The 25,554-nt window shown below is 48.8% G+C and overlaps 1 protein-coding gene across 2 annotated transcripts in view; it reads right to left on the bottom strand.

Annotated features, from left to right (window-relative positions):
* Positions 1-11,248, bottom strand: part of CAMKK1 (calcium/calmodulin dependent protein kinase kinase 1) — a 62,825-nt gene extending 51,577 nt beyond the window's left edge. For both annotated transcript variants that reach the window (XM_050908847.1, XM_050908848.1), the window contains exons 1-2: positions 10,711-11,248; positions 699-746 (exon numbers count right to left, since the gene is read on the bottom strand). In XM_050908847.1, coding sequence (XP_050764804.1) covers positions 699-746; positions 10,711-11,166 — 504 coding nt within the window. In that variant the 5' untranslated portion in view covers positions 11,167-11,248. The remainder of the gene's footprint in view (positions 1-698; positions 747-10,710) is intronic.
* Positions 11,249-25,554: the final 14,306 nt, after the last annotated feature.

The raw sequence follows: 25,554 nt of genomic DNA, 5'->3' as shown, positions 1-25,554 counted from the left end.
GGTGCCTCCTCCCACAGCCCGGGGCCTCTTGCTTTGGAGAGGAGTTTGGGCTAATGAAACTTTTGGCGAAGGTCTCTGCAGCTCAGGGTGCAGTCCCTTCTGACTGCAACGTTCCGACTGCAAAGGTAGGTACAGCTTCCAGACAGCGCTGTCGCTCATGGACCCATCTGCAATGGTGGCAGACGTCCAAACGTGCAGGTGTCTGAACTGCTCACCAGCCCAGACTTCTAAATAACTTTGGAGGAATCTCTTCTGAATCATTCTGCAGCTTTTAAACGTGGACTAGAATTAAACTAGCATTTCATTCATGGACATAAAAACTTAAACTAGTCCTGATGGGGACCAAACACCTTCCCTGATCTTTTTTTGGTCTTCTTTCCTTGTTGGGTTGTATTAATGCATCAAAGGCTCTTAGTGTTACATTTGGCAAGCAAACACCCTGGAAGGGAGCCAGCTTAACCACCTTCAGAGGGAAGGAAAATAAATTTAGATTTCAGAGGAAGTAGCTCCACTTTGACCTTGAACAAAACTTGCTCAAATTAATATGGAAAAAAAACAAACAAAAAACCCCAAAACAAACACAAGCTGCAAGGAGTCTTGGCCAGTAAGATCCCTTGGGCTGGCACAGTCTTTCCACCCATACTTGTGTGTGTGTACATGCAGGTTGCTCGTGACAAACACGAGCTCCAGTAACGTACCTTGCCTATTTCGCTCTGCAGCTTGTACTGGTTTAATTGCACGCAGTCCTGCAGATCAAAAGGAGAACATAATTAGAGTATTGGTAAAAGGAAATTACTGAGTTTGAATCAGTATCAAGTAGAGGCAGAGTGCTGAATAATGAAAGACTAAATCTCATTTAAACTGGTATATGTTACACTATAAGCACTGCATTTTTTTTTGACAGCCCAGGACAAAGCAATTATGGGCTGAATTCTGACTCTGGTTGTGCTGGCGTAACACCAGAGGCCCCTTCACTCCAATTCCCCAGCATCGCTCCAGGTTCAGCCTGGTAAGCCTGACAGCAGCCTCTGGCCTCTTTACATTAACCATCTACATTGAACTGTGCTCAATACCAAGCAGAAAAACACCCGTCCCCAGCTCCAAGGGGCTCTCGGCCTGACAGCTCCCACCACCCAGGCACCCACGCCAGCCCCAGGGTCACAGCACGAGCCTGTGCCCTTCCCAGCATCAGCCTAGCAAAGACAGGGACCCTCTGCGGGCCGTGCAGGAAGGCTGTGGCTGCTCCCAGAGGAACCCTCACCAGGATCATGGGCTGCTCTTCGAGGAGAGCACACGGAGCCAAGCTCCTTCGCTATGCAACACAAACAATAATGGATTCCCTTAAGCTGATACAGTATTTGCTAAAATAAATCACCCCTAAGCAGGTCTGATCTGTTTGCAAGCTATCCAGCACTGAAACCCCAAGGGGTGGGAAGGTGGTGGATGCAGACCCCCAGCAAGCTGTGACAAGGGTGTAACGATGGGGTGCTGAGCTACTTGACAGACCAGGAGCAGCGCAGGGAGTGATGGTGGCCCCAGGCATCGACCACTGGAAAGCAAAGCGGAACAGAAGAGCCATGCAGTCATCCAGTGCTAAATCCACCCTTCCTTTAGGATTGTACTGCCTAAAGGAAAAACACTTCCACAGCAGGAGCAAAACCTCCACAGCGTCATTTCACTTGGAGCTGACCCCTCCACTCTTATTAATTACAAGAAGAAAATCCCAGATGACGCAGAAGCCCGGGGGGCTCAAGACCACGAGCACAGGGTGAGTGGCTTGCGCTGCCCACACCGAGCTCTCCCTGCGGCTGCCCTGCTGCTGGGGAGCACCCAGGGGACCTGCCTGGCTCAGCCGCCGCGACGGGCTCCGCGGGAGGACAGCACACACCTTGCTGCAATGCAAAGCTCTTGGCAAAGAGTCAGAGTGCTCTTGCAGTGCCGGCACAGCGGACTTTTGCCTTGGTCCTGACTTAACACACAGCACTTAACTGCATTGCAGGGGAGGGGAGAGCCGCAAACTCGGTGGGGTGAAGGAAGGGGGGGGAGTTTCCAACCACAGCACATGGTGTGGGCTGAGCCTTAGGCAGGACACGCTTCCCCAGATGGCATTTCTGAACACAGAATTTCTCCCTGAGATTGCCAAGCACTAAAGCAGGCTGGAAATTCACTTCCAGCCTCTGCACCGGGCACTTCTTTGGGAACAAAGTTGATATAAAATACGCAGACAGGTAGATTAGCCCTCCCATAAACCTCAAAATAGCCCTGCAATCTACAGAAGCAGCGCCAGGACAGTAAAGTGGTGCCAGATACCTTCAGTCTGTTTGTAAGAACAGGGGGTGTTACAGTCTCGGCCCCGAGCAGCATCCCCACTGAATGCAACACTCCTCTGCCTCTCGGGATGCATTAGAGCACTGATGTGGTAGATGATAATTTTGACTTTTCCCCATCACCAACCAGAAAACACTCCTAACGCAAGCGATCGTCACAGTGAAGGAGAGTGAAGAAGAATAAAGGAACAGGGAACTGATGACTTTTAAAGCTTGCAAGCAGTGGCTTGTCAGGAATACAAGAAATTATTTAAATCTTGATCTTGTTTCCAGTGAAGGAAGTTTTTTTCCACTGCCCTGACAGGAACAAAGAGCCAACTGTGAGTAATGGGGCCATAGAAGTGTATTAACTCTGCTGCTAGCAAAGCACATATCTTTCCAAAGGCAGAAACCAATCCATCAGAACTAGGAGCAACAAGAGAGGAGAGACCATGACCTAGCAAAAGCCAAGATGTAAAGCACAATGCCACTGAAATATATGGAAAAGAAAAATCCCATTGAATTTTGTAGAAAGGACTCCCCTCCCCAAAGGAGGGGGCAGCACGCAGGAACCCAGGGTACAGACACGTGGAGCACAAATTCCCCTGCAAACACTGTGTCAGCAGATTCACTTCCCAGCGCAAGGCTGTGCTTTGCATCACGGTGATTTTCACAAATTAAGCAGGAACAGTTTTCTGTTGATGTCTCCTGCCCTGGGTTTCCCTGTGCTCAGCTTCGCACCCCTTGCCTTGTCCTGTGCAAAACCGCAGTGCTGCAGAGATGGGGAAACGCTCACCAGAGTGGCTGAGACAGGCAGGAAAAGCAACCACCCCTCTAAGAAAGCCTCCAACCACCTCAGTATCTCCTACGCTTCCAACCAGCAAGCTTGCAATGACCAGATCCTGTCATCAGGCCTCCTCCCCTGAGTAGGGATTACTTGCACGAGTACATACAGCCTTTTACATCTAGCCATAGACTCTTTGGTCCGCACTCAGTACCTTGCTTCAAGCCAAGTGGCATCTCTAAAGCACCAAGTTTGCTGCTGCTTCTTGCCAACACATTGTCGAGGGAGCCATGGCAGCATTTTTTCCCTCCCTCCTGAAGGAGCAGAGCCCTTTGTGCGGGACGTAGTCCATCCAGCCAGGCAAACCCCCTTACAAAGCATTTAGTGCAACTGAGGAGGGACTATGCCTTGTCCCTGTGTCCGAGGCACCAATTCCTTTGACTCTGATCATCACCTTCCCACCATCCCTCTTACCTCCGGCTGGAAATTACCACTCTTATTATCCCACACCAGACCTGAAGCATCTCATCTCTCTGGTCTTTCACCGCTGCTTAATGGAGCTTGTGAGCAATGCCAGGACACCCGCTTCTGGGGGATGGTTTTTTTGAAAGGGATGGATAAATACTGGGACGGGAACATCCAGAGAGTGTCCAAGGGAAAGGTGATGACAAGGTCTGCAGCACAGCCTCCGAGAGCTTACACTCGCTGTCACTGCATCCCTACCTGATCCACACCTCCATCGCTCTCCACTCAGATAATTACCAGTGAGAAGCACTATCATCTTAGCTTCTGCGGTGCTTTGAGTCCTTGAGCTGAAGGCAGCAAAAATCAAACCAGGTTATAGGTGCTTTCTACCTTTTTTTTTTTCCTTGCAGGAAGACCATAATCCACAGCTCAAGTGACTCCTGCCACGTGTCACTGCAGACTGGCAGGGTTGTTATGTTACTTGGTTCTCCTTCAGGAAGTGGGATAATTGTACTATTCTTTTATCGGAGAGAAACACCTATCTCTGGGCCAAGTGTTTCTTAAAGATAACATTGTACAATCCTCTTGATTTCATCACGCCAATGTATTTGCAACTGCTGATAAATACAAACAGAGCAAGAACCTTAATGAGATCCTTTAATGAAAAGCTGTCAACAAATTAGACTGCTGTGTCCATCCAAGTGCGCAATAATTGTTCTGCCTTAAAAAACAAGATGCCCCATTTGTTAACATGTCCAAGGCATTACTCAAGGGGGGGGGGGGGAAATAAATGCCACAGAAAACAAAAATTGATCAAAAATCATAAAGCACAGTGAAGTCCAGAGTCCAGGCCCAATTCCATAAATCCACTGCTGCCACCGCTGGGTGACAGAAACCCCAAGAAACTGCGAATTAAGCCTTTGCTGTCCAGGGGGGACACAGGGATGGGAAGGAAAAGCCAGAGCTAGTTTCCAAAGTAAGACATTTCTGAAAACAATCAGGCTGCCTACATATGTACATATACAATGGAGAATTTTGCCCCCTAAAAAAAGCCAAATGCACCAATCTGAAAAGAATTTTAAGTTTCAGCAATTCGGAGATACACTTTAAATAGAAGCATGGGAAAGAAAATTAGGAACTAAAAGCCAGTAATGAAGACAACACTGGTTTAAACTCATTCTGTCTGGAGGGGGAAGTGAAAGCAGTTCTAAAAACAGACAAAATGGAAATAAAAGCCAGAAAAGGGGTATTAGGGGCAGCAACAAATACAAATTAGAAAGTTGTTCAGGGACAGAGAAGGACACTCAGGAAGCCCAGAGCTCATGGAGGTAAGAAAAATAAACAGATTTTTAAACAACATCCAGAAACAAGCACAAAACTGGAAGCCCAGCACGATGACTGGCTGCTGGCAGGAGCATGGGTCACAGCCAGGCAGAAAATGCAACACTGAGGCTCAGCACCGCTGCCTGGGCTCACCCACCCAAGAGCCCAAAGCTGGATGCAGGAGCCCGGGCACCCACCGTATCCCTGGGGTATCATTGGGAGAGTGGCTAGAAGAATAAAAGGGGGCTGCGACCGGTGAGACGAAAGCAGCCCCTTTCCAGCCTCTCTGCAACTGCAGCTTTGGGCTTTCTCCTTCCCTCAAACCTTGCCCTTAGACAAGTTGGAAGTGTAACTTTAAATAAAGGTTAATTAATCCAAGGAAAAGAAATTAGCAATGCCTGTGGGAGATTCTTCTTTGAAGAAATGTTTTCCAAGTATCTTTGATCTTTTCAAGAGAGCTCTAGTTTGAGCACCACGGTGAGACCTCTAGAAGAAAATGGTTTGGGGGACTCGTGGGGCTGGAAGGGGAAGCTCCCCAGCCCACGCTGTGTAGGAGCTTGGTCCTCGCCACTGCCCTGGTCCCACCTGGGTTTACCTTTGTGTGTGGCAAGGAAATCATGACCTTATGAAGAAAACCAAGCAGCTCCCAGAGACTGGAGGAGTGAGAGACCTGGATCAGCCAGGCACCGAAGCACAGCCTCTCACAGCTCTTGACACCAGTTGCTTCAAACCAGTCCGCCAAACAAGTGGGAGGCCTATGATAAGGATATGGAAAGCCAAGGAAAGAAAGAAGCAATTTATTTTCCATGCCTCTGGGATAAGCCATGGACATCAAGCGTAGGAAAATTCTCTTTGTCAGCTCGTCCTCCTCCCTGTGTGCTTGGGCTAGCAGCAGCCCCGAGGAGGGAGAACACACTGGCCCGACTCATCTTCTCCACTCCTGCTGAAGCACATATGGCCCCAGCCCACCGCCACGACGTGCGGGGCCGCCCGGGCAGCAAGGAGTTTGAACAACCTCCTGCTGATCCCAGAGGGTGGAGAGACCACGCAGACGCCAGGGCTGGAAGAACTGGGATGCCAGGGAGTGGGTGGATGCAGGGGAGAGAAAGGGAATGTGTGAAAGGACAATTCAGCCAGAAGAGACTGGAGGAAGAGGAATTATAAAGCAATTAACTGTGCTGGCAGGCTGGGAAGAAAGCCTGGAAAAAGACATCTTTTATTCTTCTTCTAGCCACTCTCCAAGTGAGACTTTTCTTGTCTACCTAAAAAGGTTGGTTTGAGATGGCAGAATAAAAAAACCCAGCATTGCATTTTCAAATGCCACTTTCCAGCAAGCAGCACCTCTTCCCTTTCACAGATACAAGCCCTGCCATTTTAGGTGGGACAAGCTTTGTCAAACACAGCGACAAGACTCCCATCGGTCTGTACGAACATGTTCACTGAGAGCCTTGCCCTGGAACATGCAAGCACCGGAGCATCATCCGTGCAGCAAAGCAGAAGCTGCTTTTAGCAGCCCCAGGAAAACCCTCTCCTCTCACCACACTGCCAGCACTAAACAGGAGCCGGGACTGTCACATCAACAGAGGCAATGGGGGCCAGCGACCTACACTCTGGAGCCTGTGCCTCAGCTCTGCAGAGTTATGTACCCTTAATAGCTTCAGCTTAATCACTTCTGTGCCACAGCTAAAGGCAACGCCTTGTTAGAGTGAGGCACTGATGAGCAGCAAAGGCAGCAGAAATCCCACCAGCCTAGCAGGCACTCCTACCAGAGAAGGCAGCGCTGAAAGAACCTTCCAGGCCATAGTCCATGAATAATCTAAGAAAGGAGGGGAACAAGCAGGAAGTTTTTAAAATTACAGATCAGTTTCAATAGAGATATGACAGATCAGGTTAATTAAGTACACAGTAACGCTGTCAGGAGAGCAGAACGGGTTATTTCTCTTGCAGAGTTAATACTGCAGATCCAGACTTGTCAGCAGTGGCTGCAAGACACCAGCAGCTGCCAACTCTTCATCCCAGGGCAATTAGCTAATTGGTGGCTCTGCTCGGTTGATCAGGAACTGCCTCTGTGCAAGACAACAAGCGCTGGCTCTGCGGCAGCCCTGCTGGCCCAGGGGCCATCGTCTTCCTAAATAACAAACCCAAGAAACCCCACTCAGAAGGCAGGCGTTTGGGGTATTGGACGTGGGGACGGGATGGCATGATTCACTGCCCGCTTGCAGCACCGGGTGAATCCTCCCACAGCGTCACAGGCTCAGCTTCAGCTCTTGGCCCTCTGATCCCTGAATAAAAGATTTCCTCCCAGCCTGTGAACAAGTATTAAACCAGCATGAAAAAGCTCAGCAGCATCTCTCTAACTGAACACATGGTTCTTCCATAATTCAGCAGACAACAACAGAAAATTCACCTCTGCCGTATTCCCATATTCTGTCTCCCCATAGCACATCTCTCCATTATTTCTCCAGATCAGTCAAGGATACAGAACCGCTGACAGCAAGGCAGTGAGCCGCCACTCCTGCTATCACTGGAGAGGGAAAGCAGATTCAATCCCAGATGGCTATTGGCATAATACAGGAAATTTTGATATGCAGCTGTGCCATCCATCTCTGCTCCTGAAGGATGGTGCCTGCACGTGTGCCACTGAAAGCCCGAACGCTCATGAACTTCATTTTTGCACAGACTGGAACTCACTCGGGCAGCGGCCACAAGCCAGAGCGATGGATGTCCCGCCACCTGAAAGGCACTGACTGATGATGCCAGACACTCAATGCAAGGAGAAAGGAGCAACTCCAAAATGGCTTTAAGCAGGTGAGACACAGACTCAAGTACAAATGTGCAGCTTGCCTAGAAGAAGGTATGTCAAAGAGTCATTTGCAGGGAGACCAGGGGCAATGCCGTGACCAGTGAGCTGGATCTTGTCAGAGTGACCTACCAGCCTCCCTGCTCACTGAGGGTCTGTGTATCAAAATGATCAACAAAAGACACAACAGCAGCTGCTGCTAAGTACACAATGATTGTATTTCTCATCACAGGGTTATTTTACCCCCCATAGGACCAAAAGCCTCAACACAGAGCCCCCCATAACTCTTAGAAGCCCTGCCCCTACTTCCTGGCTCTGCTCAGTCTTCCCTGCTCACATGCAAGGCTCTGCTAATTGCTTACAGCAAATGTACTGAGCAAATGCATGTAACAACAGAAGATCTGCTCTCCATTTCTCTCCTGAGTTCCCTGCTGTATCTCAGTTAGCTGTATAGCTTGGATCTGGACTGTCAGTGCTTCTCACAGCCATGAACACAACGACCCTGCAACAACCACTCAGCAGCAACTGGCAGGTCATACACAGGACACTGGAGTTGGGCTCTGCGCAGGCTGCCCATTCGCCTTGCTGTCACACACCTAACACTTATTTCTCATTATTCAGTGGCAAGCCTCAAACTTTATCCTATAAACAAGCATGCATCTTCCTAGTCCTTTTGCTGTTCCTTACAGGATACAGATACTGTCCCTATAAGCTGGGAAGATGAAGCACAGCTCCCGAGAGCACCGCTGCAAGGGCAAGCACCCACCTCCGACTGCGCACAGCTCTCGCCTGGGCTCCCTTCCCCCTCCTACTGCAGTGATTCCCCATTAATATGAATGACGGTTTCCAATGAGCACAGCTTTGTTATGCATCTGGGCTGCACCGGAGCAGGGCTTTAAATAGTTATATCAAAGTGACCATTAAAAACGCAGTACTGCGTAAAGAATTGCTGCAGGAGCAGGGAAATGAAGGGCTCCGCACCTGCATTTCAAACTAAGCATTTTCTGCCCCAAGGCAGTAACTATTGCTCCCCAGGATGCAGATGCTGTGGAAGAGGACACAATATTTTGAATTTGCTTGCAGATGGGAATGTGCTAGTCACACTCGACTGCAGTTACTTTGAAAGAGATTTCTGACGAGCCTCACTCCTGGCACAGTCAAAGTACTGCAGGATGGGAGAGCTGGCACACAAGTCACGTCTGCTTCCAAGAACTGGCTCCTCTCCCTCTCCTTATTAAAGCATACGGCTGCTGTCAAAGAAGCTGCAATCTCTGCAACGCACCTTCTGCGGATATCCTTTTGTTGGCCAGGGATGCCACGACCCATCTCACAGCTAATGTGACTTGCAAAACTGCCCAGAGGACAACAGCTGATTTGCTCATGCACAGCACCCGTCCTCTCAGATGTGCAAGTGGAAAACACCCACTTTTCAGGAGGAAAACACTAAGCCACACAGATGTTAAGCTCCAGGTCTCTTGGACCCATGCTGGCAAAAGTCTAAACTCCAGTGATTTCGGTCCCTTATGACACAGGGTGGGATCACAGTGGGATTTAGGCATCGCGGCTGGGAGCACTACAGTGCCCAAGAGCAACGCACTGTCACAGTAGCACTGGCAGAGCCATGTTCAGCAACATGTTCCCCATCGACTGGGTGAGGAAGAGTCCCTGGCTGCTGCCTCTGTCCCTCTTCAGTTGCCTGGGCACAGCAGCAGAGGTGAATTCACTGGGTGAGCATCTGGAGAGAAATGGCGAGGCAAGGAAAACTTGGGGGTTTTTCCTCCACAAATAGCAGATAAAAATCTCAGGAAACACACAACCTGGGCATGGGGGATAATTCAGGTGTGAGTCTGTGTTTTTTCCAAAACCAGCTGCCAGCCTCACAGAGATGATGTTCCCTCTCCAGTACTCCAGACAGCCCATTCCCTATTTAAAATCCTTCCCCAGCCAGCAGCATTCTACAAAACATTTTGGCTTCAAGAACCACCCATTTACACCACCTCCATCGTGCCTGGCTTTCAAAGAAAGCCCTGCTGAAGCCTCAGTTTGATCTGCGTGCCCCTTTCTCATAGGCACTGCTGCAGGCTTGGCATCTTCGGCGCAACACCAGGCAGCGTGGTCCGAGTGGCCCCTCTCTCTGCTCCCCGTGACAGCATGTCACAGCATGCATGCTGGTAGGAAAGAAAGGCTGGAAAGAAAAGCTGCAGATGCCTTCCTCCTTGTCCTTCCCCAGGACAGCAGAAGGGGACACGTTTCCCCACCCGGCATAACACAGGGAATTGCAACCAGCAGCCGCTTCCATCAATACACTTGACCACTAACAGCGTGTTACACCTCTGGGGCAGGTCTGAGCCCAGGTTTGGTACTGGGAGAGCAGCTGCAAGACGGACGAGCATGAATGACCGCAGCCACCCAGAGATAACTCCTCTGAAGGAGGGGGGGGGTCATGGCCCTCCGTTACCACTGCCGTTACAAATGCTTTAAAGACAAGGGAAAATCCTGACGGGGTAGGGAACACCAGTGCATTTAAGCTCTTTATAAAATTAAATCATGCTTTCAATAATGGCAAAATACAATAGGAGACACATAATCTCCAGAAGCTTAAATCCATAAAATACCAGCAGCAAAGCTGCTGTGACTGATAAACTCCCGAAGGGCGCATACAGCAGGGACACAAAAGCAAAGCCATTTGGCCACAGCCCTTTCTGTGAACAGCCTGACAGGCCTTCTGTGTGCTACTGCTACACAACAGGGGGTCCCAGCCCCTCAACAGGACTATCCCAAGCAGGTAAGGGCTGAAGGAGCCAATGTCAGGACCATGGCTACATCCAGCAGAGATCTGGGGGATGGATGCAAAAGTGTTCAGCCATTCCAAGTTAATAGAATTCCTGGTTTCAGGGATTTTTTTCCCCCCCTTCGAAAAAAAACCAGTGCTTTCAGATCCACTACTCCAAAAGACTGAAGACTCCCATTACCAGTTAAGAAAGAGACTTACCTTACCTCGACACCACGATTACAGGGGAGAACATGCCTACCTCAGAATCTGATATGGAGACCCGATTGGACTCTATCGTTGGTCTCCTCATTATACGTGGCGATGGCCCTGTGGCATAAGGACCATAACCTGGAGAGTTGCTAGAAGCCAAATAACCTCCTGATGATCTTTCCTGAAGAGACAACTTCCTACTTGATAGGACAGGTCTAGTGAGAGGTCTCTTGGGAACGTGCCTCCAGTGAGCATCTTCTGACTGTTGGGAAGGCAGAAATTCATTCATTCCCACGTCACTGTTGACTCCATTTCTTTGGACGTCTTTTATGTTATCAGAAAAGACCGTGTCATTTTCTTCAGCGTTGTCTTCACCATTTTGGTCATTTCTGTCTGTGCCAACAGCCACATCTATGGCTGCTACCCGCTCTGCCAGTTCAGTCTGCGTGTCTTTGCAGCACGTGTCTATGCCTCCATCCACGGCATTTGTTGGAGAGTCCTCCATCGCTGCGTCCAGCTCGTATGATCTCAGATGGCACTGCAGAGAGCTGCGAAACTAGCACTCACAGACAGCATGTGGCATGAAGGAATCTCTCCATGAAATACCTAAAAGGAAACACAAACAGAGATAAATTGAATAATAATGTTCACTCAGCACAAACATAACCCATCTCTGCCTTCTTCTAACGTAAAAGAAAGCGAAGGCAAGACACTGGCAGGCTGTAAACAAGTTGCAAACACTCAGGAGGAAAGGCATCGAGCTAGATATGAAAGCGATAAAGATGAGATTTTATCTGACGTGCAACAAGTGACACAGCTAAAGCGAACTTCTTCTGTAGCTAGACCGACAGTCAACCAAAGCTTACAATAAAGGGAGAAGTACAGCTTCTTAACAAGCTGAGGGTAAAGGGTCAAACTTCCGACCTCTTGAATTCTTATTTATAGGGTACAAGAGCTTCTGGTATGTATCCAAACCCAACGTGCATGACAACAAATCCACAGCCATTTAGGGCTCTACAGTAGTCTCTCTGTTGCCCTGTAGGGCCCTAGAGAGTGTCACAGAATGGACTGGAAGCCAAGCCATGGCTGGTGACTTCCACACTCTACTGTTGACTATGTTGCAAATAACTGAAAGGCAGAATTTAAAAGCAAGTCTGGTTCCAGGGTCGCCCCTGGCCCCCCACAGTTGCAGCCTGTGTGCAAACACGTTAACCTTGCCGCCCACCATGTATAAAAGCTATATTGAGTTGCAAATCAACAACGCTTGATGATTACCAGCATGTGGAAATCAGCTTTTCCTTTGGAAAAGACCTACAGAACACAAAAATGCAATACAAAGCTAAAACTGCTGAATAAAATTGCTGTTTCCTGGATGCTAATTTCAGTCTCAATTTAAAACAGGTTTCAGTCTTCCCAGCACGGTTCAGAGCAGGAAATGATCCTCTGCAGCACACGGCTGGCATCCCTTAATCACCTCTGAAGATGCAGTGCTGCAGGATGCATCATCTCATCCCTCTGCCCAGTTTCTGGGAACAGTGGGGGAGAACTTAGTTTTAGGCACAGCATCCTGGACTGCGTCCAGTGAATTTCAGTGTAGGCTTAACTCTGAAATATTGCAACCTTTGGTTCTCTACATGCAAAGCAGGTTGTGCATAAAAATCCCTGCAAGCCAGCTGACACTTGCATCGCCCTGTTTTCACGCTGGCTACATTTAATTTACATGAGGAAGGGCGCGGGTGAGCAAGTTCAAAAAGCCCCATCCAGCATCAGCCTGGGAACAAACAGGACATCTCGTCAAGGAGCACGGAGCAAAGGTCGAGCCTGGCTTGAAGCTGCCCAACAATGCTCAGTTAAACACACTACAGCTGAACTCTGCTACAAAGAGAGATGACCTCCCGAGTCCCCGCAGAAGCGAAGCAGCCAAGCTCAAGCAATCTTTTATATCAATAAGGAAACTAGAGAAAGATCTGGATGGGAGGCTTCACCCTAGGTCGCGTGCCAATCACGGGGGACACACGCTGGGCACTCAGTGTCACAGAAAGGAAACATCCAAATCTAACACGTTCCTCCCCGCAGCCTGCTGTTCACCTCCTTCCCCTCCCGGGTATAATCTTCCCCCCTCTCCTGCCTTTTCTGCAGGCTTGTTTGAAACAAATTGACAGAAGTGTCACTCACTCAAAACGGTAATGAAATGGTGAGATCAGCTTTAAAAGCTTCTATTAAAACTATATTTAAACCCTTCAATCCCAAAGCACAAATCCCTTTCAGAGCCACGATGCAGGCACTGGGGGGTGGCTTGCAGCAGCAAGGGAAGGGGTGCAGGGTTTGGTCCAGCACACACTGCACGTGGTCCCACAAACCCACAGGCAAAGCAGCGCAAGCCTCCCCTCTGCTAGACCTCCCTGCTCTCCCAATCCCCTCAAACCAGGCTTCAAGCTCGAAAGCCAGCTGCAGCCCTGCGCTGGCTCAGCAATGATCCTGTCCTTCAAAACGGATTCGTGGGAAGCCCACAGAGGGCTTGCTGTCTGCAAAACGCTTGCATGAGGTTTGCACTTGGAAAGCTTCAGAGCTGACCTAGGAGCATCAGGTCAGGGCAACTGCAAGCCTGCGGCCACCCTCCTATCTCTGAAGAGGCTTTCCTTGCACTCCAGAGCCTGCGGAGCAGCACATTTCCAGACTACTCATGAGGACTCCTCGTGGGATGTCTGCATGCTCAGCTTTGGGTGAAGGTCAGCGCCTTGGCCCCTGGGAAGCACAGACCAGCCTCCAGCCCTGCCTGCGGGGCAGCGGCTTCCCAGGGCTGCTCTGCACGGCCGGGAAAGCACCAGTCCACATCTCCGCCGTCAGCAGCCGCCTTCTGCACCGCAGGGGCTGGGCTGCAGCTCTCCTCGCAGTCCAGTGCTCCAGCCTGCACGTTGCCTTCAATCAGGGAAACTATTTTAAATGAAGGGAGGGAGGGAGGGAGTAAAAATGCTTTCACCATTTAATCCAGCTTGCGCAAGGGATAGGAGGAAACCTCTCATTCCACCCTGTGTTAAAAGCCTGGCTTTGCTCTTCTGCCTACAGAGAAACAAACCCAAGGCCTTTCCTTGCAGCAGCTTTAGCTTCTGGACAGTCGCAGCTCACCCCACTCCTAGGGAGCATCAAGAGGAAAAAATCAACCTGCAACTGAAGTCTGCAGCTCCCCCACCTTCTTCCCTCCTCCTGCCATGAGGTTTTCCCCACATGCAGGAGCAAGGGGAGGGAAGCATCTGCCCATGTTGCTGCGCAGCTGGCCGTGAAAGCACACAAATCACCCACCTGGATTAAACACTTGGGTGTCTCACACTGCTCAGCCAACAGGAAAAAAAAGCCAGAAGCTCTGGGAACAGCAGCCAGGTCCCAGCAAACAGCAATGCTCGTGCTAGCCACCTGCGCAGCTCTTCACTGCCCAGGCACCCCAGGGTGTCACCCCATCAAAAGCAGAAGCACGCTTGCACAGCTCAGGCTGCAAAATAAATCTTCAGCTAATTCACAACTTAAATAGATAAACTTAAGATAAACCCCATAAATCAGTTCATCCGATCAAAACAAATAGACCCATACAGCATCACAACAAATAATACAGTGCTGCTAAAAGTATGCCAAGAAAATCCACCAAGACTTAAAAGAAAATAATTGTTCATCTGTAGAGCTGGGCTTTGCTTCAGGTTCTGCTGTTTTGAAGGATTCCTTTTCACTGATAAATCCTCCAAAAGTGTATTGGAAAGCAATGGTTTCTGGATAAGCAAATCAGTTACGCACAGACCAGTCTTACTGTGCATAAAACTCAGTACAAAAGGCAATTATTTATTTCTGTGAGGCAAAATCAACGGTGGATTTGCAGTTTGTCAGGCTGTAACACAACCGCACCTTGCTGTGATGGGAAACCCCAGTGAAACAGAAACACCACCACTACTTTCTACAAGCTCCTGGGCCCGATGCTCTTCACGCGGTCACCAGCCTGACCCCCCACAACACTAAACGCCTGCTGTAGATCAGAGGATTATGCTGCAGACATGAACTAAAGCTGCAAACACGCTTATATAAGCAAAATTTATTTACTTACACATATCTTATTTACCATTTTTCCCTGTAGCTATTCCTCTGCTGCAGGCAGACCACCACTTAACGGTGTTTTTTGCAATATTTTTATCAAATGGCTGCACATGTTTCCCAGAGAGGCACTAAGCAGAGCATGGTACAAAATACTCTTTTGAAAGGAATATGATTCTGGAGAAAATCTCTCTGTATTGTACATGGGAGTGGGAGATGAGCGAATGCAATTAATTTTGCTGCTCAATAAAGTATTTTAAAGCATTGTTTGAAAAATAAAAAACTGCAAATCTAGTTTACTGCTTGGTCCTTCCATTTGGGTAACTAGAAGTGTTCCTATGAGGAAGGACAGGGAGGTTAAAAGGCCCTGGGCCTTGGCAAATCCAGCTTCATTTCCTGATTTTGCTACAGGCTACCCAGAAAAGTGACTTTACAGCTTCATCTGTCGCAGTTCCCAGGTTAAGGAGAATGACGCTGCCCTCAGCCCACCTCGTCCCGCTTCCCCTTTCTGTCTCTGAGAACACATCTGCCCTGTGCTGAGGCACCAAGGGCCTTTGTAGTAAAATAAGTCACAGTGAAAAATAACTATAATGAGCATTTGCATGGAAAGCATTCAGGCAGCAATTCTGCTGCTGCTCAAAGTTGGAGACTTCTTCAAACGCCCATGGATGGTGTCCTCTGTGCCAGCATGTCAACCAGCAGGGATATCACACTGAAGCCCTGTTTGAAGGTCACATCCATTAGGCCTCTTGACCACACAAGACCCACAGGCACTCTCACAAAGTGAGGTCCCAAAGATCACAGAAGGCTTTAGTATGCTGCTTTAATACATACTAGCAAGGTCAGGAATCAAGTCAAGTTTTCTAAGTTGTGTAGGCAGCCATGTACCAGGACAGGCTGCCTGCAGAGGGGATGTCATCTCCATCACCAGCATCCTTCAGCTCAGGTCAGATCCCCCACCAGGAATTCAGTCCTGCCTTAGGGCAGAGCTGGGCTGCACATCCAGCCCTATCTTGTATCACCCTGTGCTTGTGTTGTGTTTCCTTCAGATGATCCCCCACAGCAGCTCAGCTAGGATGAAGAATCTGCTCTGACTGCTGTCAACTGGTGCCAGGAACTCCCTTTAAGGAGAGAAGCAGCAAGTCCTGGGCTGGGCTGCCAAGTCCTGAACAGCTCCTCGAATGACATTTTTGAAATATTAGGTCAGCGAGTCCCTTCCAGAGCCCAAGCTGTCTCCCCACACCGAGCAATACAGCCTGTGACTATTTCCATCCTGGAGTCTCTCCTGCACTCCCGGTTCTGCAGTTGGGTCTGCAGGACTTCCCTGAGCACTCAGTGTTAGTCCACTACCCTGACACGAGGGAGATATCGCCACACCCCACCCTGACCCCATCAACTTTTTATACACGGGGGAGGCACTTGCCCAAAATCCAGCCAGCTCACTCCAACACCTTCAGGCTGGAGAAACTGAAGAGGAACTTGTGTCCCACAGCTATGCACTGGAGCAACATCCGAGGTGCCACGACCTCCACAAGCACAAAGTGGTTTGCAACACATGGCTCTTCAGATCTAACAAGGCAGCCACTTATGGGTGTCATTGCTTTGGTGGGAGAGCAGCCAAAGGGTTCATTTTTGATGCAGCAATTCAACTCTGAGCACGTTGGCCTTCATTTCAGCACTGCTCACCCCAGCACACCGAGTAGGTCACCTAAAGATGAGGTTGCCTCCTGCCTACCTCCACTCACACTGCTGCTGCGAGGAATCAGGCCTCGGAGAAGCACATGAGCTTCTTGGCATCTGTGAAAACCACTTTCAGACATGCACTGGCCGAAAGGCAGCCCAAACCGAGCGGTGAAGAATGACGAGAAGCTGCAGCTTTGTGAAGCCAAAAAGAAAGCAAATCCTTGCAGCCCTTGCAGAGATAATCAAGACAGATGTACACCAGACCGGCCATTTGGACCGTGTAATCACTTTTGGTACCAATTCCTGACTAGAAGCAGGAGACATTAACACAACCCAAATAATAAATAAGAATATACCGTTTGTGCTTTTTGCGTACATGCCATACGTTTGCTTTATCCTGCGGCTTACGAGGCTCTTGTTTCAGAGCACAATTGTGTCTTGCTGAGAAATCACTCGATCCTGCTATAATCATCCTAGTCCTTTTCCCTCTTCTCTCCACAGTTCTTGGCAGTGAGCCTGGCTGTTGTGCCACAGCTGAAAATTAGATCATAAAAGCGAGGCGCTTTGATTACTTCTGTGAAGCTCCTAGCACTGCTTTAGAAGTAACCGCTGAATGACAAAGAACAGTATTTTTTGCAATTCAAGCACTGCATGAGAAATTTGAAAAGCAGGTTCAGGCCCCTGCTCCTGCCAGATGTCTTGAATGACAACAAACATCTCCAGACCACGGTCTGGAAAGTGCACCATTTCCACCTCCTCCTTCTTAGTCCTTACCAAGGCAGGGTGTTTTCAAAAGGGATTTCAGGGCCAGTTCAGCCCCTGAGCTACAGACAACGAGCACCCCGAGGACCCATCACTCCATGCTTGTCCTGCTCTCCCTCTCTTCTCCATGAGAGACCCCGGCTGAAGACAGGATCCAGGGTTTGGGTCCGATGCAGGACTGATGCTTTCATGTCCCTGGGTGTAAGGTGTGGATGCAGATGTGAGACAGTGGGGCTGAGCTCAGCAGCGAGCTCCTGATATTATCATGTAAAAGAAGTTACACACCTTCACACCATGAAGGCCATGTAACCAATTTTAAGAGCAATTAACAGTACATTTAAATATGTTTTGAAACTAGTCAGGATGCTGAACTAAAATCTCCGTCTACCAGCCTACAGCACGAGAGATAACAACCACCTTGTGCACAGAGTACTGAGCTCAGGAATTTTTACAAAAGATTTCCCAACTGCATTATATTTCATCCCTCTATGTTCTAATTATATGATTAAATAAATTTGCATAATCAGATGCAATTACACTAATTGCATATATAAGCAATAATCAACCAAAAATTACTCTGAAGAAAAAGTTTCTACTTAAGGAAATTCCTGTAACAAGAAAACATTGAGAAGTGCCAAATCTATCTAAGTGAGAGCAATATTAAACACTTCAGATAATGCCGGTGAAACAGGAGCCCTGCCAGAACATTATTTGACTGGGTGCAGCTACGTTGGCACATTTTAACCATGGCTTTGGTGGGGACACCACCAATGAATCGAAGAGGAGCTGTGCTCCTTTGTACTCAAGCCCTGGCTACAAACTACTTTTGTATGACAGGTTTGGCTGCCGTGTTTTATGGCAGATAGAGGTTCAGCGAGACTTGGGGGCACCACACCCTGATGCTGGACTATATTCACTTCTGTTTCAATCTTTTAAAGCTGTTTATCCGTGTATGAGCATTGGAAGTGGTTTTATTTTGCAAATTACAGCCGGGAAAGCATGGGGAATGGTCAATGAGAGGCACTCAGCCCACAAATCCCACAGGTTTTGCTTACAATGATGCTAAGTGCTTCGACTCACCATCTCTGCAACATCCCAGTAGTGACCACAAACCCAGCACATCCCAACACCCAACTCCACACGTCCACACCGTCTCTGCAGATGACCTGAGCTCAGATTATAACAAATCCCATTTGCCCTTGTGACAAGGGACACAAAAGCCTCATGGGAGAAGGACCCCGGCCACTGTGCCAGCCTGATGTCAGCCCCTGACACTCTGGCAATGAAGGACGGGAGGATGGAGGAGGTTGGCGTGGGCAGAGAGCACCGAGTGCAGTCATGCTGCGTGACCACACAGAGCGTGTCCCAGCGTGTCCCTAGCCATGCTGGATGGTTTGCCCTACCTCCAAGTGACCCTAGGGAAAGCAATATGAAGGAATTGGGCTTGTTAATATGCGCACACACAGCCTGGACAACATCTGAATCACTCAGTTTGATGTCAGAGGAGAGCAAAACCTCAGAAGACCCCCGTTTCCAAAGCTGCTCCTGTGCATGCTCCCATCTGGCACTCAGCCGACGCTGACTCAGACCTCAGAGCCTGCCTACTCCAACCTCCTCTTCCAATACCCATCAAGAGTGCAGGAAATATCCCAAATGCAACTTCCAGCTTGCACCATGCACACAGAAAGCTGAACCCCATAATTCAGTGGAAAAGCACCCTTCTGACCACCAACTATACGAGTACATGCTGTTACAGCTTGAGGTTGCACAGGTGGGCATGGGCAACATCAACTCACACAGAGAGGTTCCTTGTAAGGTCAGTACAGAATTTGTGCAGCGGAGGGAGCAGACTCCTGGGGCTGAACCTGAGCAAGGAGGAGGAGGAAGAGGAGGAAGAAGTGTCACGGTTGCTGTCACTTGCTAAGCTGAGAGGCAGCATGATTCCCAGGAGAGGGGGCAGCAGTGGCAGGGAGCACAGCTTGCTGGAGGTGGCATTTAAACAGCCAGCGAGGGGGTGCTTCAAAAAAAATAACTGAGAATGTCAGATTACATGAAGTTTGAAAGGCTTAGATTATTTGTAAAATATTAACAAGCAAGGCAGTAGCCAGACCCCGTTGACTCGTGAGCAAAATAACTACCTCAGAATTAGGGAGTCTTTAATATTTAGGGTCTTCATTGCAATAATGACTTTTCAAATGTCTGTACCATGGTGAAGTAAATGGCAGGTTAAAGAAAAAAAAAAGGTTTTCAAATGTTCTAAGGGAAAGAGATTCGTCTCAGATGAGCCATCTTCTGCTGCAATCTGTAATGATAGCTCAAAATTGCCACAGAAGATGATACAGGGATGAACAAACCAGAAATGAAGACATCAAGAGGACCTGAACAGCATATCAGTCTGCAAGAGCGAGGTCTAACCCTCCACAATGACCAAATCCCTTCTGATCTCATAGGAGCAGAACTGAGCACTCAAATCAAACCTGTCTCTAAACCACTGCAATTGCCGCAGCGCCTTCGGGTGACTGTGCTGCAAAGCAGGACACATCCGATCAAAATGGGCTCAGGGCACTAGCAAGCAGCCTACGGAAAGCATCTCTTGTGGCATGGAGAGAAAGGAAAGGGAATATAAGAGAAATAGAACCGAAAACACAATGCACAGCAGTGAGCACATGCACAGATTTGCATGAACAGACACAGCACATGGCATCTGCCCTCTGGTTTTAGTGTAAGGTCTGGTTTTTAAGCCTGATAAGCCCAGCCTGCAGCAAAGGCTCCAGAAAAGCAGGGGAGCCTGCCAACCAGGCAAACCAGCACTCACACACCAATCTGTGACCCTGAAGAACAGAAACAAGCATAAGCAACGGCTGATCGTCTGGGATTGCTCCCTGGTGGGGCTGCGCGGTCCCTCCTGCACCAGAGTGCAACCAGGAGCCTGCAGTAAGTGCTCGCACGTGTTAAACCAGAGACCAGAAGCCACAAGGACCACACATCGTATACGGGTGCGCTCACCTTCCACGGACCACAAGGAACAGCCTGCCTGCTCCCTTTGCAAGGCAATTTTGTTCAAGGATGGCAGCATCCATTCAGCTGCCTGCTATGCAGTAAAAAAAAAAACAAAACGGGGGTGGTGGTGTCTTTTTAAATGGAGTTTTCTGTATTTCATTGCCTCTTGTCCATTCACTGGGCACCACTGAGACAAATCTGCCTCCATCTTCTTTACAGTCTCCCCCCATCAGGCATTTACACACATGGAGAAGACCTCCAGCCTTCCTCCAGCCCCATCCCCTACTGCTGCCAGCATCTGCCACACATGCAGGAACCTCACACCTCCGAGGGTTCCTCCTCTGCCCAACCAGACTCAGAAGCTACAGTGAGGAAGAGCAGAGAGGAAAACACACCACCCTCCTCTTGCCAGGACGAGTTTACAGAAGTCTTGTAAAAACCAGGTGAAGCGGTGTTGTGGTTTAACCCCAGCCAGCAACTAAGCACCACGCAGCCGCTCGCTCACTCCCCCCCACCCAGTGGGATGGGGGAGAGAATCGGAAAAAAGTAAAACTCGTGGGCTGAGATAAAGACAGTTTAATAGGACAGAAAGGAATGAAAAATAATGATAATAATAATAATATGACAATAATAATACTTAAAGAATTAGAATATACAAAACAAGTGATGCACAATGCAATTGCTCAGCACTCGCCGACCGATGCCCAGTTAGTTCCCGAGCCGCGATCCGCCCCTCCCAGCCAGCTCCCCCAGTTTATATACTGGGCATGACGTCATATGGTATGGAATATCCCTTTGGCCAGTTTGGGTCAGCTGTCCTGGCTGTGTCCCCTCCCAACTTCTTGTGCCCCTCCAGCCTTCTTGCTGGCTGGGCATGGGAAGCTGAAAAATCCTTGACTTAGTATAAACACTACTTAGCAACAACTAAAAACATCAGTGTGTTATCAACATTATTTTCCTACTAAATCCAAAACACTGCACTATACCAGCTACTAGGAAGAAAATTAACTCTGTCCTAGCCGAAACCAGGACAAGTGGCATTGCTTTCAGTGCTCTGCATCAAACCTATGCAGGTTACAAGCAAACCAAGGGGTTTCCCAACCATGAATGCTGCCAGCTCAACCCAGGGCCTCCAGCTGTTTTTCTACTCAAATACCCGAATTTCTGGGATATATTCTGCAGCAAGGCCCCAAGAGCCTGAGCAGTGTCCTGCTTCCTCAGCAGAGCCCACGATATACACTGGTAAATAAATAAATTAAGGAGGAGGGAAGAAGCAACCTGAAATTGTGCAGAGAGGCTGCTTCTTCAGCAGCGGTGTCTCAGCCCACAGCTGCACATCAGCACCCAGCAGACAGCCTGCATGCTTCCAGGCCATTTCTTTCCTCCTCCCCAATTTATTTATTTCACCAGCATATTTCTCAGTCCTGCCTGCCTCCTCCCCTGCACCCATTAGCACCTTCCATACCAACTGTCATGGTTAACTCCGCTTTTGAGGTGCTCACAGATGCTCAGATTTCCTATTGCTGCACAATATATAAGAATTCAATGACAGAAAAGCAAATCACTGCAGAACAACGCTGATATAGTCTAGGAGCAGTGAAGTGGGACCTGGGAAAGCACACGTATAGATCATCAACACAGCAAAGTAATTCAGCATCAGATACCTTTGCCAGCCTCCGATCTCACAGCACAGAGCAGCACTGAAGTTAGTGTTGTTTAAAAGGCATCCACAACAAACCGAGCAAGCCACCAGGCAGAACAAGTTCACATTTATACATGTTGGTCTTAGAGGTTTATCTTTCTCCCAGATAAGGAAAAAGCTTTCAGCTGCCTTTGAGAGATCTGGAGGTATTTCAGGGGATATATCGAGTTGCTTAGTTCTGTAAGCCAGCTGCAGTGAAAAGTCTTTCTGGCATTTTAAAAACATTAATTTCCAGCTGTTCCAGGATTGCCAATCTACAATAAAAATGTACAGCACAGAACACAACAGGCTTTCTTCTTCCCAGCAGTTCAAATATGGGTAGAGATTTCTATTCAAGGTGATCTCTGCAGAGAGTTTTAACCAGGGAAATGATCCCAGCACCCATCTCTGAGTGTCCATGGGCTGAAGGTCTTCATTAACTCTGCCAATCTGCATACCCCAAGGCAAAAGGCGAAGCACACAAGAACTACACAGGGCAAGACAAAAAGCAGTGAATGCTACAAGAAAAGACAAATGGACTTCAAATTCAGAGCTCAAAGTATTTGCTGTATTTCCATATGGATAACTCCCATCTTCTGATAATCCTCACGTCTTTAGAAACCCCAGGACTTGAAAACATGGCCTCAGTTAACCTGCACAAAATCAAAGGCAGCAGCAGAGAGGCTCTCTGGACAGAGGGAACAGGCTCCGGGGGATGAGCGACAGATCCCACAGGAGTCAGAATCAGGTAAACCACCCCTACGATTACCCTTGACCGTGCACACGTAACCCACCGCTACTTGGAAATTTAAAGGGTAGTAGGCTTCCCAATTCCTTTGAAGCCTTAAGCTTTAGCTCTTTAAGCCAAAATGCACTTTCAAAGCCCCAAGGTCAATGACTGGAGATTATCCAGCGAGTCACTAGGCAAAGGCTGCTGGGGAGAAGGCTGTTCTTCTGAGTCACTGCAATGCTATTCCAGAAATTTAGGCTGATGATAATCTCAGCATTTGTCAGAGCACGAAAAAGGCTTTGCAGCACCGGAGGACCAACAAAAGTTTCCAGGTGCAGCTTTACTTGGAAAAACAAGTGTGAAAATGCCACCCTGGGGCACCCTAGTTGCACCCCAGCAATTCTGGCTGTGCACAGCGAGCCTGGGGCCGAGCAGCAGCTGCGGTTGGGGTGCCAGGCTGCCCTGGGACACCAAAGCAGTTCCCCCATTCTCTGTGGCTCAGGACAACTACTGCACATTGTACTCGACCAGCTGGACCCTTTCTGAAGCGTTAGAAACGATGCAAACCCATCCAACAGCTCTGTCACTTCTGCAGAGCTGCAACAAGAGCAGCAGAAAAAGGCATGTTTCTGGTCATCAAGTCAGCAGGTGCAGGAGCAGAACAGGGAGTAAATCCGCTGGCAAGGAGATGTCCCTTGCTGAGGGAGGTGCAGTTTTCGACAGCAACACAGGATTTAGTCTTGCTTCGCGTGCCCCAATGAGGCACGCTGAGCTACAGGAGGAGCTGCCCCAGCTGAAGACATAGGGACAGAAGAGACACAGCCGATATCGATGGCAGCATGCACAGGGCCATCTCTTTGCAGAATCAAAGCCTCCTTCCCAGCCTCCGACTAGGGCTGTAGCACCTTTCTCCGGCACACAGCAGGCAAAGCCAAAGAACAACGCCTTGAAAACCCAAGAGCAGTTAGAAGCCATCAACCTCCAGAGGATTTTTAGGCTCCTCTCTGCCCTGCCCTGGGCTCCGCTTCAGACGATGCCACTTCCAAATAAAACTTGAATTTGGCAGTTTGCCGCCAAAACTTTCAAGGCAGGGGAAAGGCAAATACAGTCTAAGAGGAAAGGGGGAAAGGAAATATGATCCATGCAGTTTAATAGCAAGCAAAGACATGTGGAAAGATGGGATGTAGTTTGAGCATTGCTTGTGCAGCCTGGCCTGCCCCATGCCCAGCAGGAGAATGCAGAAGAGAAAATCTGAAGCCAATGGACTTGGGCACTGGTAGCAATACCTGCTCCCATCAGCCGTCCCATGTCCTGTGAGACATCCCTGAGGTACAGGTCAGGGTATTGCTGGCAGATGAATTACACTGCTCTGGCTACTCAGATATCCTTCTCTAGTTGCCAGGGGAAAAGAAATCAAAGAACAAAACCGGTAACAACATGAAAAAAAATAAGCAAAGCATGTGTTTAAAAGCCTTGCTGGCTCCCAGCCAGGGTGCTCAGCACCTTCCAGGATGCATCTCAGAACAATTAGTCTGTATGCAGCCACCGAGTTTCCCAACACGCTGCTTCTTTCTGCCATGGAGGCGTCAGGTCTACTCCAGCAAAACACTTAAGCACATACTTGAACTTTAACTATGGCCTCAGGACATCAGAAGGGACAACATTCACGTGCCGAAGTGTGAACAACACTGAAAATCTCAGCCTCAAAAATGTGGAAATACTCATGAGTGTCTGGGTGAATGTGTTTCACATGTGTCTAAACAAGTGAGCTGCCCAGTTGCACTGGAGCCGTCCCAGGGCTCCTTCCCAGGAGGGGAGGATGACAACATTTTCTGCATTTACGGCTCTTTCTTAGGCTAGCATCGGAAATAACTCCCATGGCATTCATCCTCTTAGATGGGGTCCACCTCTGTCCAGCTTTCTTCCTTCCATCTGTGCAAGCTGCAACACACAAACAGCCACCTCGAGCTCTGCGTCCTACCGCATGGCGAGCGAGGAGAGCGCACCGCAGCACCACCGCCCTGGTACCAGCACTCCCCGTCGGCCCTCAGGGCACCACACACACCACGGAGACAGAGCTGGGCTCGGCTGGATGAGTTTGCAGCTGCCTGCACACAAGACATGGGGAGCAAGGACGCAATCCAGCGTGGGGTGGCAGAGGGCTGTAGGAAGGTCTCACCTGGTCACACAGATCAGCTATGCTCAGATCAAGTCTTCCAAAAATCACTGCTCCCACCATAGGCTGAAGATGCTCCAGCCACAGCTGGAGCTCCAGCCATGTGGCCACCACACTTGGACACAGCTCCTGCTCAGTTCCTCTTGCTTTGCCGTCTCCAGCCCTAAACTGCCGTGGCTGTTTGCTTTGTGGCTGCTCGAGCCCATGAGAGGTGCATGGGGGTGCAGGGAGCACAATAATCTCCCATGCTTTCCTAATTGCTTGTTGATGTCTGGGAGGCGCACACACACACACTCATTTGGAAAGGGATGCCAGAAACACCCAATATCATCAACCAAACACTGAGCAGAAGTACAAATAAACCCACAGAGGTAACCCATTGGAGGCAGCTTTATCTGCATTCTCTGCATGTGAACTAACCTCATCTGGAAGGTTTTCTGTGCAGTAACAACACCAAATCGCTATTATCATGTATCAGGATAATTCCTTTGCCTTTGAGGTTTAGCAACAATCTTGTAAATTAGTTACATTTTAAAACAGAGTACACAAAGAAACTTCTTCTGAAATTAAAAGAGGCAAAACAAACTGGAAAACTTCTTGAGGAAGTGATAAATTCCTCTTGACTCAAATTCTCTGAAAGGGACTGCTGGTAAAATCCTCCATGCTTGTGACCCAGAAGATCTAGCATAGACAATTAAAGAGACCTGAAAACCTACAAGCCTGTGAATTATTCTCTAGTACCTGACAAAGGACACTCGTAAGAAAACTATTTTTGGCTTTCCTTTCA

This window comes from Gymnogyps californianus, chromosome 20, assembly GCF_018139145.2.
Source record: "Gymnogyps californianus isolate 813 chromosome 20, ASM1813914v2, whole genome shotgun sequence".
Lineage (NCBI taxonomy): Eukaryota > Metazoa > Chordata > Aves > Accipitriformes > Cathartidae > Gymnogyps > Gymnogyps californianus.
The sequence above is the reverse complement of the archived record's forward strand: the minus strand, read 5'-3'. Positions and strand labels throughout refer to the sequence as shown.